The sequence below is a fragment of the Culex quinquefasciatus genome, chromosome 3 (assembly GCF_015732765.1).
Source record: "Culex quinquefasciatus strain JHB chromosome 3, VPISU_Cqui_1.0_pri_paternal, whole genome shotgun sequence".
Taxonomy (NCBI): domain Eukaryota; kingdom Metazoa; phylum Arthropoda; class Insecta; order Diptera; family Culicidae; genus Culex; species Culex quinquefasciatus.
The window spans coordinates 135,689,301-135,706,924 of NC_051863.1; the positions used below are offsets into that span (position 1 = coordinate 135,689,301).

Consider the following 17,624-nt stretch of genomic DNA (forward strand, 5'->3'; position numbering starts at 1 on the left):
ATTTTTTGCAGCAAGCCCGTAGATCATTTTTGCCCGCTTGTAAAAATTTCAGCGATCTGCAGTTCTCACCAACACATATAATGCTGGCCCGTCCCCGAGCAACACTCCAAAGAGAAGCATATGTTGGTGCTCTTTCACTCTCTTTTTATCAAGCGTCCATGACGCGGTGGTAGCGGATCAATAACCAAGAAGTTGGTGGTTCAATCCTCGTTCTGCTAAGTGTTTTATTTTGTGAAATACAATCAAAAAGCCGTCGGTAATGTCGATAATTGTCGGTAACGGGCAAAAATGTCATACTCCTATATCGCAAAAAAAATGCATGAGGAAAGATTTCATGCAGATTCTGATATACTTTCATGCCGCCATGCATCACAATCAAGCGACTGCCAGTTGGGTGTATATTAGGGTGCCCAGAAAAAATGACCCCCTGCTCCACAAGCGGAAAATGGTTTTTTGGGTTATTTTAAGCACCGGTGCAAATTTTGAGCGAAATTGGTTGAGATTAACCCATTGATACCCGAACCTAAAGTTTGTGAAAAAAAATGTTTTTCATACAAAAATGACTTTTTTAAATCGCTAATAACTTTTCAGGATTAAGTTTTACAGCTTTGATATGTTCTACAAAGTTGTAGAGCATTAAATTTCCAATGAGAATCTCACTTTTGGGAATATTTGGATGTAAGTAGCGCACCGTGTAGACCAAATTGTAAGAAAATTGGGTTTTCCATACATTTTTTCGATTTTTCCCATACAAACTTCACCCCCGAGTATCAATGGGTAAATGTTAACCGGTTTTGCTCATATTTGGCCCAGAGTCCTAAAATAGCTTAAGGATCAATATTCAGCTTGTGGAGCGAGGTTTTGAGAAAAAGTCCCGTATTCTGGGCACCCTAGTGTATATTGAACCAAAACTGATACTTTTTTATGGAATTTGTTCAGAAAACTGTTTTCTACAATGTGATTGATTTTAAAATGTTTTAAAGTGTAATGGTGTAATGTGGCAGAGAAATGAAAATAGTAGTTTATGCAACAAGTTGCAAAAAGAAGATTTTTTTAGCACGAGTACGTACATTATATAAATACGAAGAGTGCTGAAAAAATCAAGTTTTGCAACTAGTTCCATACAACATTTTTTGCAATTCCAAAAAACACACACTGAGTGAAATTTTATGTCAAATTTTCATGTATTTTGTCAATAAATCGTTTAAATCAAAAAAATGTTGAAAAGTGTTACATACTATTCGACTCTGTTATTTTTGGTACAGAAAAGTAGGCTATTTCGTCGTTCAAGAATGACAGGAAAAGTAGGGGAAATATGCCCATTTTAATCACTCTAAGCCGTTCGACCAATTCTCATCACTTTTGCCTTTTCCGCTATGAAATCAACATTTTCAGATGTATCAACAATTGAGAGTTGCTTGCTCACTTTTATTTGAGCTAATTATAACTTTGAAACAGTCATAAACACTTTATGAAAGCTGTAATTCATGATCAAAGTGCTGATAGGCCGATAATAGAAATAGGCGCAAGATCAGAGGTTAACTGCTTAACGAAAGTCGTCATCAATATCTTTTCACTTGCGCTTACGATTTCAAAGCGCTTAAGCTAAAGCATTGCTTCCAACTACTGGCAACATGTTCTTTTGACCGTTACTTAGTCACTCACTTGAAAAATAATCCCGAAACATGTGAATAATTAGCAAAAAAACGAAACTATTGGCACTACGCCCCCCGGGGCATGGCCTTCCTCTAACGTGGGATTTCTGCTCCAGCGCCTCTGACGAGACAGGAGAAACCGGGACCGACGTTTTACTTCACCATCCGATAGAAGCTCAGTGGATAAGGCGGGAATCGAACCCGCGTCTCATAGCATCATCGGGATCGGCAGCCGAAGCCGCTACCCCTGCGCCACGAGACCCACAATAATTAGCAAGCGCCATCAAAAAAACAAACGCGCTAAGTCTTTTGACGTTTCAATTTTGACCATCCATTCTAATCGAAGGCTGAAGAAAACCGAGCGAGAAGCGAAGGCAAATAAAGAACAAAGGGTGGCCACCAACACCACCAACATGCTGGTGCCGCGCCTGTTGGAGTGAGCAAGTGCTGCCAGGAAACTTTCGCTATAAATGCTACTTTTCGTGAGTGTTCGCTTAAAATTTCATCAATTTTGGCAGCACGAAGCTGACCCAAAAGAGCGCTGGAAGAAAAAAGAACTAAGCTGAAAATAGAAAAATGAGCGTGGCCCAATGCACTCGACTGATTAGAATGCATTTTTGAATTATTTTTTTTAAATGCTTGTAAAAGGAATAGCATAACTTTTAATGAAAGTGAAAATAAACAGAAATGTTCACAAAAAGTTGCTCTACTCGTTGGTGTACTTGGTTTTAGTAAATTTCAAGGAACAATCCAGATTATCCAGCATCATTCAAACACGACCGCTTATTAGGCTTAAAATGGGCATATTTCCCCTAGGATGATCGTGGAAGCGAGAATGAGAGAGAAAAGGAAAATGTCATTCGCGAGTGTGTAAACACGAAAACGTGTTCGGCTATGTTCGGCGCTGAGAGTTTCAAAGAGGAGAGAAGAGCAGTTGTGTTGAGGCATGAATATTCATTATATATATATATTTTTTTTTTTTACATGAATATTCAGGCGGGATAATTGTAGTTGCTAAGGGCAGATATTTTGATATTTTAATAACCCTGGTGACAAGTACATACTAGATTATCCGAAGTTTTGATTATCCGAAAATCGATTATCCGAAGGTTTATATGGGACTTGCATTTTTTTTTATTTTCATACTTTCAACTAAAAATTTGAGTTATGTGACCGCATTTAAGTATAACTTTAATGGCGGATTGCCTTAAAATTTACCAAATTTATTTATTCAATTCCTCATCGGATCTATTGTATAACTTAAAAACTCTGCCAAAGATTTGTAAACCAAACAACTTTTTAACTAAATCAACTAAGATTTAGTCATGGCAACAATAGCCTTATGATTTGCCTTGGCAAATCTCTCTGTACATTAATTGACGTTTTCTTTCCTAAAATGGTTTCATTACAACCCATTCAGTCATAAAACGTTCCACCCTTTAACCCATCAACCAACCTGGCATTCTAACATAAGTTCTAGCCGATTCTACCACCCACTCGTAGTCTTTGCCATTTATCCAGAACGATTTTAATAATATGTAATATAACCTACCCCCGCACCTCAAAAGCATAACGAATGAGCAGTTTCCCTCCAACTTTCTTTCCCCCCCGGGGGAAAGTTTCAAGCTTGTAAATGGTTCACTAGGCCATCCAGAAGCACTTCCCTTTCAGCAATCACGACCGGAAACCGCAACTAAAGCAGCAGAAACCAGCAGTGAAAGGAGCATTTGTATGCAAATACAGAATGTTTGCCTAACCCAATTGAAAGGCTCATGATATGAGGTGGGTCTTTCTCTCTCGAGTGAGGACAGGGCATTCCCTTCAGGTGCCAATCAGCAAAACTTTGCGCCATTTTGTGCGGATGCTGAAATGTGGAGCAACAGCTGTACGAGGAGTTCTTTTGTTGGGATTTTGCGAGATTCAATTACAATCGATACAACTGTAGAATGTTGAGAGTGCTTTGCAACGTTAGAACAAGTGTTCAAGCAATTTAAAGCGCCAGATTTTTTAAATAGTTAAAGTACTTTCAAACAAAAATATTAAAATGTACATTGATGCAACATCTTGTTACCAAAATGTCCACTTTTAAATTTAACAGCACCATCAAACTACCCCATGCCAATAAAAAGGTGTCTACCTCGTACAGGAAAAATGTGCATATCTCAGCACTTTTAAGCAAACCATGTCGTTACATCCAGGTTGCATGTAGTCCAATAACCCATCGACATCGTCACCGCTGCCGCCGACCGACAGGGTTCAACACTTCTTTTCCACACCTCATTTCCCGCCAATTTCCCCCGATCCGATCACATTTTTGAGGGTGTCTTGAACATTTTAAGGGTATCGTTAAGTATTTTGACACAATTTTTTGTTGCAATTAAATTCGAATTTGACTAATTTTTTTTACAAGTTCTGAAATTCTCATATAAAAATAATAAACCAATTAATCAAAATCATTGAATGTCCCAAATCGATCCACTTACCCTAAACTGCAACGGCACCCAGACATCGCGATGTAATGGAATTTTATTGGACAATAAAAACGAAACGAAAAATATTCAATAAACACGTTTTTCGTCATAGTCGTTGTCGCCGCCAGAGAAAAGGGCGGTGTTGGAAAACCACAACCACGACGCCACATTTTCACACTGCGACTGGGAAAGAAGGGGTGGATTGTATAATTTTGTTTTGTTTCTTTTTCCAATGTTTCCAATACACAGAAAAAAAATGATGGTAATATTCGTCAGGAAATGGTGACAGATTTTGAGGCAAAAAAAAAATTTATGATAAAACCTTAGAAAATGATGAATTTTCATCAGTTTCTGATGAATATTCATCAGGTTCACATTTTTACACATTTTTTTAGTAATATTACTCAAAAAAAAAAACAAATTTTCCACATTCCAAAATTCAACTTTTATTTGCTGTGGGTCACTTAACTTTAACGCGCTGTTCATGAGTTATTTGAGCTGTTTTATTTTTCATATCACGGGGTTGAAATGCTTAGCATGAAAGTCGTTGAAGCAAAACAACCTATATTTATAAAAAAAAAATCGATTTTTGAAATAAATCAGTTATTTTCAACCTTTTCAATCCATTTTGGCTAATTTTCAAAATCATCGTTCTCGCCTCAGTATTAAGCAAAACCTCACAAAAATTTAATTTTTCAAAGATAATAGTAAATTTAAAATACATGCAAATGCATCTAAAAATATTAAAAATGTGTTTATTATTAGCTGTCAGTAGGCTTAGTGATTTTTCACGCGAAAAATTCACGTGAAAAATTTCAAATTTCACGGGGACCTCAATTTCAAAACACCAAATTTCACGCAAACTTCGCGGAACGTGAAAAATGTTAAAATAACTCTGAAAATCTCATGTTTAAATCACAGAAACTACTTGTTATGCTTCATTATATATTATTCTTGAATAAACTAAAAAAACTTCACTTAATTTGAACGTGTCAAAAAAAAAACACAATATTCTCCTAATTTTCAAAAAAATGTCCACCTGGTTTATGGATGAGCTCTTTATATTTTTTGAAACAAAATGTAGGGTATGCATTTTCTCATTAAATGAACTGCTTTTTTATGAATATTCGACTAGTAAAGATAAAAAGTTTTCGCTGATTTGCATTTTTTTAAGTTTCATATCAAAGCAAGATTAAACAATCTTGTTCAGCCAAAATGAGTTAAATTATTTGAATTTTCTGCGACAGTTAGCCCATTACAAATATTTTTTAAAGTTTTCATCTCACTTATCAAAAACTAAATTTAAAATCAGTAGGCAAAAATAAAATGATTTGTAACGAAATCGAAATTTCTAATTCAAAATGAGAACACAAAACAAAAAAAGAGATTTTTTTATCTTTCACGGGAATCATCCACCCAAATAATCAAATATTGTTTAAATTAAACAGGACTGTAAAAAAGCTGAAATGTTTTTCAAAGGTAATTTGAAAAAAAAATTCTCTGCATTTTATTACACATAAAACAAAGCTGGATTAAAACAACACCTTTCAAATAAAATAGCAGCAAAATGTGTATTACAACGAATGAAAATATTACTAAATTTAGTTAGTTTCTAAAAAACTGAAAAAATGCAATTCTTCAAATGGTTCATATCATGCTTTTTAATTGAAAAATGATAAAATTTACTTAAATAGTCTTTATGAATCAAATATTTATTATTAGTAATTAAACCACTTAAGATCCCTATTTGAGTTTGATAAATTATTTTGAGAAATATCGTTACAGTTTCACACAAACATACAATTTATCGGGAATTTGCGGAAAAAGCAAAATTTCACGGATTTCACGCTGTCCGCGAAATCCTAAAATATCACTAACCCTTAAAACCTGTAAAATTATTTTTCTTTTCATCTTTATTGTCGTGAGACAAAGCTGGCTTGTATAAGTTAATTCATTTTCTAATAGAATTATTAATTCTGCAAATTATCCGGATATTCGAAGTCTCACCTCTAATGGTAATGCGGTCAATAAACTTGTAATAACATCATTTTTTCTGTATTTTTGTTGTTCTTGGACTTTGGAATATCAGAGAATTTTTTAAAGAAGTTTAACTAGTTCTATTAAAGTTTTAACAATGATTAAATTGGAAGAAAGTGATGTTAGAGGTAGTGTCAATCTCTTTTATCAATTTTACATAAATATTAGCCATGTAGTCTTGTTTTTGTAAAGATAAAGTTTTTACTGGTACAGAAAAAAAAAGTTCTTCCTGGTAGAGCACTGTTGCACCATTACAAATTTGAAAATTTTGCATGGATTCAATGTTTGTGGGCCAAAGTAAAGCTATTCTAGAGATATTGGACCAAAATTTACTCATTTACTATTTTTTAAACAGGTGAAAAGCTCTGGGCGTTAGAGGGTTAGGAGCTACTCCATTAAAAAACGAAAATGCGATTAACTCAACAAATGACGTGTTCGAAACTGTGAAAACGCACCCCGGGCAGACGGTAATAACAAAATTCATGCCATTTCAATAACAAATGCTGTTAAAATAACAGAAAATGTTATGGAATATTCTTGAAAAAATCATTTTTAAATAAGGGTATAATAACAAATTATGTTGTCATAACAAAATGTGTTATTGGTCTGATATTGGTTGAAAGCCAAAACAACTTTGAAATAACATTTTTTGTTATGGAAGAATACCTCCAACTGTTATTGGGATTATCGGATTAGTTGTTAAAATAACAAAAAAATATAACAAAATTTTGTTCGAAGAATATTGTTATTAGTCTGTTATTACAATAACAATTTAATAACAAAAAAATCATAACGACGAATAACAAATCTTGTTATGAATAACATAAAATGTTATTGGCCTAGTATTTTCAAATACCAAAAAAAAATTAATTCCCAAGTTATTTCCGTTTGCTCGGGACTGGAAATAATTAATGAAACCCTATAATTTGTTAACATAAAATTTCCAAAGAATGCATCAGACAGGAATTTTTAAAAACGTTTAAAGACATTCGGTTTTTTGCATCCTCATTCCCCCTTAAAAATAGTTAAACACCCTCCCCCCATAAGGGAATTTTTCACTGTGTTGGGAAACACTGAAACTAGGGGTCTATAAATTAAAATTTTCCTGTTTCGGTGGAGTTGCTAGTAGGTAGTTGGACTAACAATCCAAAGGTCTTCAGTTCGAATCTCGAGGTGGATGGAAAGCTAAGGTGTAAAAAGAGGTTTGCAATTGCTTCAACAATCAAGCCTTCGAACACCTAGTTTCGAGTAGGAATCTCGCAATCGAGAACGCCAAGGCAATGCTGTAGAGCGAATAAATTCAATTGAATGAACTAATTGAAGATGACTACCGGACCAGATATCAACCAGTAGAAATTTCGTCCCAAAGAAAAAATGTTCAAATACTTCAAAAAATGATGAAAACTTTGATTATTCCCGCGCAAAGATTTTGAATCACCAAAGGGGATGTTCCAAAAAAAGACCCCGTGCTGATGTTATATTACACTTTTTTTACACAAAATCTGTCCCTTTTCCCTGATGAATATTATCCTTATTTTTTTCTGTGTAAAACAAACCGAGAAAAATTCAGAAAAAAGTGCAACATTTTTGAAGTGTTCTGTTCTTTCCAATTTTTCATTTTTTTTCCTTTTCCCGTTCAAAAAACGAACAAAAAACAGTTAAACACAAAGTACAAAAGGATTAACACGTTTCGTTTTGTGTCCTCTCTTTCCAGGTGGCTGCTCGTACACGCCCGAGTACTACATCAACATCCGGACGGGGACCCACTACTTCCCCAAGGGACTGACGGGATGCAGCGGCCCGGCAGGAAGTGGTGCTGGTGCTGCTGGGGCAGGCGGTGGCATCGGTGGATTCGAGAACGGCAACAAATTCAAATGTGGCCTGAACCGAATCGAGGAACGGCACGTCGAGTTTGCGGTCGAGGAGGTAAGTTGCAATTTAAGTCTCGGTTAACCCTTATGTTATGGCTTATGTTATGGCTAAAATTTAATAACATGCGTTTTTGATCATAAAAGTTCTGATCAAAATTAAAAAATTTACATCAAAATTTGAAATTTATTCAATGAAACGAATGACCCATGTTCGTCTTCAATAAACTAAATGGGACTTGTTCAAATGCACGAAAATTGAAACATGATTTTTTTTTCTCACCAAATGAAATTCGTTTCCATTAGCCTTCTCCAATATATGGAAATTCGTTCCGACAAATACAATCGATAATGCGCCATCTACTGAGGAAGCATTTCACTGCAGCTTCCTGAACACTTTTTTTTCTTGTCCTGAGAGTTCTGACAAGAGGAGATGAAGAGTAGGTTGGCTGTGCCAGTTCTGTCAGTTCTGTTGCAACTTGAACAACTGCAACCTGCAATCCAACTGCTGCATTCTACAGGAGGAAAAAGTTTTGCAATTTCCTTTTGAAATGGTGTGAGAGTAAGAGCAGAGCTCACCTCACCTGCTTGAATCGATTTGAATAGAGTGCACTCAAGATGTTGTTCTACTTGATAATGTTGAAATTGATGGAGGTGGAATGGTGCATTCCGGCTTGTATTGTTTGGTTTCAATTGAATCAATTTTACTTATTTCACTGTAAGGCATCAATATTTTTCAATTAAATTCGTTTTGGCAGATTTTTTTTTTTTAAACAGTATTTTTAGTCGGCAAGTTTGACTAAAAGAAATTCAGTTTAAAGTTGTCACAACAACAGAGTAACAAATTTGAAAAATATAAACAATATTATGGACGACACTAGCAAACCAGCTTTATTTTTAAAACTTTAAATATACACTATAATTTCAAAGCATTATTTTGAAAATTGAATCAACAATTTCAAAAGTATGCTTAAATTGTCATCTCGTTAGATTGAATTAACAAAGCACTTCTTTAATGTATTGAATAGTTTCTTCTTAACGAGACGGATATCATCTTCCCTTAGTCCCTAGACTGAAATGAAGAAACCACCTGCTTATCAGATCCAGGATATCCTTTTCAGCGATGAAATGAAAATAATACCAACTTCTTTTCCTTTAACTTCTTCCTACTTATTTCCATCCCAGCAATGTCCCTCGCCGAGGAAAAGCTCCGGCAGCGACCTGACCGCGACGACAAAAGCCATCTCCGGGAAGGGCCAGTCTTCCGGTGGCACAACGACAACTATTCTAAAGAATGGACCCAGCAGCAACAACAATCACAATAATAATGGTTGCTTATCACAACAGCAGCAGCAGCAGCAGACGCAGATTCAGCAGCAGACGTTGCCAAATGCAGTCGCGATGAGTCCCGTCATGCAGAAGAACCTCGGAATGCAGCACTATCGGAGCATTGAATGTAAGCAACGGGGGATAGTAATGAGTTTTATTCTTTTTCAGTCCTGAGAATATTAATTTTGAAGCAGCTTCAAATCTTTCTAAGATTTATTAAATTCAACTATAACTTTTTAGTTTTTTTTTTTATTTATAATATCAATAAATTGTGCATCATATTTTAGAGGAAATGTGTAGTTCTTCAAAATTTTATCAAACTCAATGGGGGAAAAATAAAAATAAACATTGAATCAAATTGGGAATGGTCTTATCAGAAATCTTTTATGAAATCATATTATTTTTGTGTTATTTTTCAGGATGTTTTACTCAACATATCCAAAAAGGGTGAAAATTCACTAACAGGATTCTGAAAAATACCGGATTTCAGTATATTAATCGAACTTAGAGTACTATGCTTCTCCATAGAAATAAGTTTCCAGTTCATTTAGCTGGAGACGCATGGTGCTTAACCCTCTATTGTACATTTTTTACGACCATTTAATTTTTTCCCGATTTTGGATGGTTGTTTTGAGCAACTTGTGTTGTACAAAAATTAACATTACCTCATTTTTCTTTTGCATAATTTTAAGTATATTAACTTGCATTTATCATGTTCAGAGAGAAATGGAGACGAATTACAACTTAACGGTGCACATCAATCAGAGCTTTTGCACCCAGACTATTGTTACATACATTTTAGTATCTTCAAAACTACGGAAACCATCGATTTATTTTTTATTCATCCCCTAAGGCTTCATCCATAAAGTACGTCACGCTAAAATCAGCCAAAATTAACCCCCCCCCCCTCCCCCCCCCCCTTTGTCACACTTTTCCTATACTTATAACATGCAATGTCACGCTTGCGCAGACCCCCCCTCTCCCCCTAGAGCATGACATACTTTATGGATGACGCCTAAGCTACTATTTCCAAAAAGATTTACAATAAAATTTGTCAATTTTTAGAATCAAATTATTACAGGATTGAGTCCGTAAGTTCAACAATTTTGAAACAAGAAGACAACAACTTCCTAGGTTGCTGTGTACCCTTAAGTGAAATTTTCTGATCCTTTCAATAATTTTTTTTCTAAAATATGAAAAAAGGAAATTTATATTAGCTTAGTCTGATTTAAAATATTTGAAATTATTGAGCAATTTTTATTTTTTGTATTTTTTATTTTTGGTACGTAAATATTCGAATAACTGCAACTTTTGAATGAATTTTCTGATCAATTTGGTATCTTCGGCAAAATTGTAGGTATTGTTGAGGACTATTGAGAAAAAAATAGGTACACGGAAAAAAATTCCCGATTTTTAAATTAACATACGTAAAAAATACGTATTTTTTTATTTTCGAGATTTTTTGATATGTTTTAGAGGACATAAAGAAACATGATCAAAAAATCTGCCGCAGAGTTATGATTTTTTGAAAAAATAGTGATTATTGGAAAAAACGAATTTTTATACAATTTTTTTAATTTTTTAATGACAAATTGAATTTTCAATCCAAAATCTTTTTACAGATTTTTTGATAAAAGGCTCCGTTTTCAAAATATAGCCACCGAAGGTTTGATTTAAGCGAAAAATTAGCAGGTTTTTTGATTTTTAAAAATAGTGACCATAAGTGACCATCACATTTTTTTTTGAAGTTCGGAAAACTTAAATTTTCCTGTTTCTATTTCGTTAAGCCGCTGTATCTCAGCAACCAGAGGTCCAATCTTCAATGTTTTTTTTTTCACAATTTAATAGAAACTGAACTTTTCTGAACTTTTCGAAAAAAATATTTTTAAGTTTAAAATCTAACTTTCGGTGACTATATCTTGAAAATGGAGCCTTTTGTCAAAAAATCTGTACAGTGCTTTTCGATTGCAAATTCAATTGTACATAAAAAAATATGGTCAATATTTTTTTATGTTTGAAATTTAAATTTTTTTCCAAAAAACACTACTTTTATTAAAAAAATTAACTCGGCGCTAGATTTTTTTACCATACTTCTCTATGGCTCAAAAGTTGCGGATTTTTGTCCCTTAAAAATTATAAAAAATCTCAAAAATAAAAAAATACGCATTTTGAGAAATTCAGTCAAGTTAATTAAAAATTCAGCATTTTTTCCGTGTACCTACTTTTTTCTGAATAGTCCTCAACAATATCTACAACTTTGCTGAAGACACCAAATAGATCAGAAAATTCAATCAAAAATTACAGCTGTTTGAATATTCACGTACCATTTTTGTATGGACAGCTGCCAAAATTGTACGAAGACTTGTATGGGTGAACCAATGACACAAATTAGCTTCTTTGGTCATAGCGAAGGCCCCCGAGAAGTTTGAGCCAAATCAAACAATACAAATTCTCTATTCTGACTAGTGGTGGGTAAAAAAAGATCGGGCCGCTCAAAAAGCAGGTTCATTGAAAAGAGCTCACAAAAAAAACGCGGTTCTTTTTTAAATTCCGGTCCAATTCCGGTCTTTTGAAAAAAAAACCGTTCCAAGATGGAATATTATTTAACTTGTTATAAATATATTGAATTTTCAATCAATTGTAGTGTCAAATAAATTTCGCTAATGCTAATGCTAATAAAAAATAATCCCAATATTGTGTCTTGGTGTACTCAAAGATATTACACAATATTTCTATCCTAATGATAAAAAAACAGCAGGTTAAAGAGGTCCCGACATTTTCAGATCTGAATCGTCATAATTCTTTGGGGTGTCTATAGCAACTTTCTCATCAATATAACGATGCCGGTGTGCTCTTTTGTACTATGCTTCCTATCGAGATAGTACATGAGAGAACACTGGCATCGATATATTGAAAAACTCTCAATATCATTGATGCCATTGGGAACCACGAACAAAGTGTTCAAATTTCATGGTACGTTTTTAAAAATCGTACCATGGCATTTGAACACTTTGTTCGTGGTTCCCAATTTCATGAACGGCTGTTCACGATTTTGGGAACTCTTTTTTCTCCGTGTAAATTCCCAAAAAGGTCTTTTACTTGAGAAAGGCACACTTTACTAAAAAAATGTTGAATACTTTTGAATTGCAAATTCAATTTTGCTTTAAAAATATATTTTAAGTTTTTTTTTTATCCAGATTTACGATATTTTCAAAAAAAAACATGTTACTTTGGTACACCCAAAGGAAAAAAATGTAACATAAAACTACTTTCACTCTTCCGTTTTTAGCCCCTTCCCCACGCCAACGCTGTCGCATCCGGACGAACCCGTGGCTTTCAACGCTGGACGGATCGCTGGCCGGTACGAATATCAAGAAAACGGAACTGGACTCCGGCTCGACGACCTCCTCCGGCATCAAATCCAGCAGCGGCACCGATGACAATAAGAAGGACTCCAAGTAGGATTCTTAATAGTTAAGATTTGAAATTTTCAAACTACTAGCGATTCCCTATTTCCAGGTCCGCGAACGCCCTGTCCGATTCGGATTCGAGCTCCTCGACGGAGAAGGTCATCAGCAAGAAGATGCTGACGCCGCGGAGCGTCAAGAAGGCCTGCGGGGACATTTCCCGGCTGGACAGCAAGGCCACCACGTACTGCTCGAACCCGCTGGACAGCGACGAGGACGCGACGCTGAACGAGATGATGGGCAAGTTTGACGAAAGTTACCACTACGAGAAAGAGACTGATATTTTGAGGTGAGGATTAATCTTTTTGGGTTGTTGAAGGCAGTGTTCTGAACAAATTTATATTCGGTTTTTAGCTGCAGCGACTCCGACCCGACGGACTGCCCGTCGGACATCGACACCGGTCAGGACGCCGGGGACGAGTGCGACACCGATGACCTGCTAGATCTGGACTTTATCGACACCGGTTCGGTGGTGGAGGTGACAGACAAGGAGCCATACAGGCATACCGGTAGCTGCTCGTACCACAACTTCCCGGAGCGCCGGTCTTCTTCGAGGCATCGATCTGGGCGGTGCAAACGGAACAGCGAAAGTGGTGGCTCCAAGCGGCGAAAAAAGCTCGTCAGGACGCGGAAGAAGTTGGCGGAGGGTGGGGAATCGGGAAGTCCTGGTGGGTTGGCAGGGGGTCGAGGTTGTAGGAGTTTGGGAGGTACGCCGGTGTCGCACCGGAGAAACCAGTCGGAGGAACGGAGCCGGGAGAGAAATGCTCCGTTGGCGAATCGGTGCAACTCGTTGACGTTCACAGAGGTGCACTCGCTTCATAGCAGGATCTTGGCTATTTCCGAAAGTGAGAAGGCGCTGTTGAAGGCTGATTTGGAGGCGGACGTCAAGTACAAGCAGTTGATCCACGAGGCCGAATCGATTCTGTTCTCGATGAAGACCAACAGCATGAAAGAGTTGAAGGAGATCAAGGAACCACCGACGACGATCTGCAGTCCGAGGAGGATTTGTAACCCGCCGGCGAACAAACGGGTCGAAATGTTGCGCAACTGTGAGGCAGATCTTAAGCGAGAACTGGCCAAAACCTGCTCGCAGAAGTGTGCGGAAAGTGAACTCAACCCTGTTGAAGGAGTGATCATCAACAAGCGGCTCGAAGTTCTGCGCTACGAAACCTCAATATCCGCACCAAACAGCCCCAAGAACACCCGAATGATCCCGCGCAAGACCCACATAACCAACTTCATCAACCAAAACCACTGCACGGAAGTAATTCACCGTAACACCGAAAACGACCTCAAAAGTGCCAAGCTATCACTCCAACCCCAACCGATCTACGAGCGGAACATCGCCCTCCCAAAATCCCCAACCCTCACCCGCCGTCGGTTCCGCAGCCAAAGTCCCAAGCTGAACATCGAGTCCGACTCGGACTCGGACGAGCTCAGTCGCAACCTGGACCGCAACTCCCACTCCAAGAACAAATCCCACAAGGAGAACCTCTCAACCTCGACCACTTCTTCGAGAAAAAGCATTACAGGGAAACCGCTCAACAACTTCCGGCACACGATCCACGTTGGCGGCAGTTCCACACCCGGTGAGGACAAACCGCCAACGTCCGCCGTAGTCTACTCCAGCTCGTTCAACGAGGGAGACATGAAGCAGCAGCAGCGGTTGATGCACAAGTCTCCGCTGATGTCGTTCCGGTCGGTCGATATGGGCAACACGCTAACGGACGATAGCTACTGTCCACAGAGTGAGCCGCTGAAGCGGAAGATCTACACGTGCAGTGCGACGTTCGAGAAGATTCAGCGCAGCTTGGACGTGGATCCGGGTGAGTTTGGAACTGAAGTTGAATTTTTCCTTTCTGGTTCTTGCACGGTGGGTTTTTAAGAACAAACTTTAGATGAAAAAAATCGGCAAGTCTGATATTTGGCACTATGAAAAAGGGCTATTTCGACATTTTGCTGCTTTTTTTGATTTTTTTTTTTTATTTCAAGAGATCGTTCTTCAGAAAAGTCTCTGAAAAGTCACGGATTGATGTACATATCCATCATATTTCTTATGAATAAGCCTTGAAAGACCATGAATTACCTCCTTAACCAATATTTGAACTCCAATTAAAAGTTTCTGATCGAAATTTACCAGATTTCTAGCCTTTTAAAATTATCCCAAAATTTGCCTAAATTCAAAGGTCGAAGAACCAAGACGACTTCATAACAATCTTGTCTTTGTGTGTGTGCCGAAGTGTAAAAAAAGAGTTTATCCTGCTCGTAAACATCATGGTTGTTAACGATAAAATTATCGAGACTCGAAAACGATCATATTGCAAATTTAAAAAATTGGACTATTTTCGAAAAAAAAAATCGAAAAAGTGTTGGTTTTGGTTTTGGTTTTGGTTTTGGTTTTGGTTTTGGTTTTGGTTTTGGTTTTGGTTTTGGTTTTGGTTTTGGTTTTGGTTTTGGTTTTGGTTTTGGTTTTGGTTTTGGTTTTGGTTTTGTTTTGTTTTGTTTTGTTTTGTTTTGGTTTTGTTTTGGTTTTGTTTTGGTTTTGTTTTGGTTTTGGTTTTGGTTTTGTTTTGTTTTGGTTTTGGTTTTGTTTTGGTTTTGGTTTTGTTTTGGTTTTGGTTTTGGTTTTGGTTTGGTTTGTTTGTTTTGGTTTTGGTTTTGGTTTTGGTTTTGGTTTTGGTTTTGGTTTCTTTGGTTTTGGTTTTATTTTGGTTTTGGTTTTGGTTTTGGTTTTGGTTTTGGTTTTGGTTTGGTTTGGTTTTGGTTTTGGTTTCTTTTGGTTTTCTTTCTTTGGTTTGGTTTTGGTTTTGGTTGGTTTTGGTTTTGGTTTTGTTTTCTTTGGTTTTGGTTTTGGTTTTGGTTTGGTTTTGGTTTTGGTTTTGGTTTTGGTTTTGGTTTTGGTTTTGGTTTTGGTTTTGGTTTTGGTTTTGGTTTTGGTTTTGGTTTTGGTTTTGGTTTTGGTTTTGGTTTTGGTTTTGGTTTTGGTTTTGGTTTTGGTTTTGGTTTTGGTTTTGGTTTCAAAACAAAGGAAACACTTCACTACAGAAGTAGAATTTTAATTTTTAATTAGTGTAATAATGTCAACGTTTCAACAGTCTTATTCAATCGTCACTCTATCCGAACTCTCTAATCAAAACTCTCTCTCTCTCTTGCTCTTCTCTCCAAATCTTATCGTTTTCCTCCCAACAGAACTCTCCAAGAAAGCTCTGCTACACAAGATAACGCTGCTACGCCGCGAGCGCCTGGCAAAATCCAAAGCTGAAAACGCGTGCCACCACCCGGGACTCGAACCATCGTCAGCTTCATCAGCGCAAAGCGTAACTCCGTCTAACGGCGACGCGGAACGTAACGGAGCCAAAAACGGCGAGCTTTCGCTGCTCAACGGAGAGGCGAGTCGGACTTAAGCAGCAGCTGATCATGAGCACGCTCGCAGACATCAAGCGAAGTCTCGAGGATCAGAGCGTCGAGCTGAACGAGCTCAACGATTCCGATAATTGAGGAAGTGATCCCGATTGCGCGGACAAAGGGAGGGTGGTAATTAACCGAAATGTGATCGTTAAGTTGGATTGTTTTTTGTGTTTTCGAATAGCTCTTTAACTATTTTTAAAATCTTTTTCTTTTGTTTCATTTTTTGCGGTGTTTGATCAAATCGAACGCTCGAACAATTGTAGAACAATTATTTAAACTTTTTCTAGCAAAAAATACAATGAATTTACTGTCGCGAAAGCAAACGAGAATAAAATTTATTCAAAACATACTTAACAAACAAAGCAGAGAGTGCGACAAACTCTCCAAGGTCTCTCATTAAACTTAAAATATACACTCACAAAACATACGCACCTTAACTGGTTAAGTAAAACATTGTTCCCTCCGTCATCATCAATCTGTAAAATTGGAAGCGACTTCAACCTTACTTTTGATACCGAATCTCTTTCCTTCAACTAGTCAAACCCCGTAAACTCCTAGCATACGTAGTAGCAAAAGTATTAGATCGTACCTTATTTTAGTGAGAAAACAAAAGTCAACTCGTAGAAAATGTGAACAAGAACTAGTTTTGTGAATTGGAGCGTTTTTAATTCAAAATTGTAGAAAACCCAAAAGAAAACTAAGTTTATGTAGTGTTGTCCATCCATCCATTAGACTGTAGTGAAACCAACCTAAAAAAAGAAATGTCTCTTCTTCCAACCAAAACAAACACGTAACCATAAAGTATAAAGTTCTCAACTCAAATTGCAAACATATTCTACTCGATTAGCGACAAGCAGATATAGTTTGTAGTGTCACAGTTTATGTTACTCGAAGTGTATTTGGTATTCCCTCGATTCAAAATAGTGTATACACGAAAATACGCGCGATTTAGTAGTGAATAGATTAGTTGGTAACGACTACGTTTAATCGCAGCAACACATTCCTTGGAATGGTAAATTTGTGCAGTTTAATTTGAAATTGGAGAGTGAAGGTGGTATTTGATTAATAGTAATGTAGACGATTTAGTAGTGCGTAGAAAATATTAACAAAGTAAGTTTTTTTGGTTTTGATTTTTTGTAGATGCATGCAATTTTCTTTTTGATTTTTTTACATTTCATAGAAAACATAATAGAATAATCCTTAACAAAATGTTTTTATTAAGAATTAGAGATCATCAAACATCAATTGAATCACACAACGATGTTTTAGATTTGTTTAACTCTTAAATTGCAATCTTATGAAATTTCCGGCATAAATAGGCCAAGATATCACCTTTGAAGAATTTTCGAAAAAAAATATAATTGAAACCGACCTGTGCTCACTTTTTCA

General features: G+C 36.6%; 1 protein-coding gene across 1 annotated transcript in view; it reads left to right on the forward strand.

Moving 5' to 3' along the window:
• Nucleotides 1–16,927, forward strand: part of LOC6036188 (uncharacterized protein DDB_G0283357) — a 196,758-nt gene extending 179,831 nt beyond the window's left edge. Inside the window, 7 exon segments of the mRNA XM_038260663.1 lie at nucleotides 7,878–8,089; nucleotides 9,217–9,487; nucleotides 12,650–12,818; nucleotides 12,880–13,116; nucleotides 13,182–14,653; nucleotides 16,017–16,215; nucleotides 16,217–16,927. Coding sequence (XP_038116591.1) covers nucleotides 7,878–8,089; nucleotides 9,217–9,487; nucleotides 12,650–12,818; nucleotides 12,880–13,116; nucleotides 13,182–14,653; nucleotides 16,017–16,215; nucleotides 16,217–16,325 — 2,669 coding nt within the window. The 3' untranslated portion in view covers nucleotides 16,326–16,927.
• The last annotated feature ends 697 nt before the right edge of the window (nucleotides 16,928–17,624 follow it).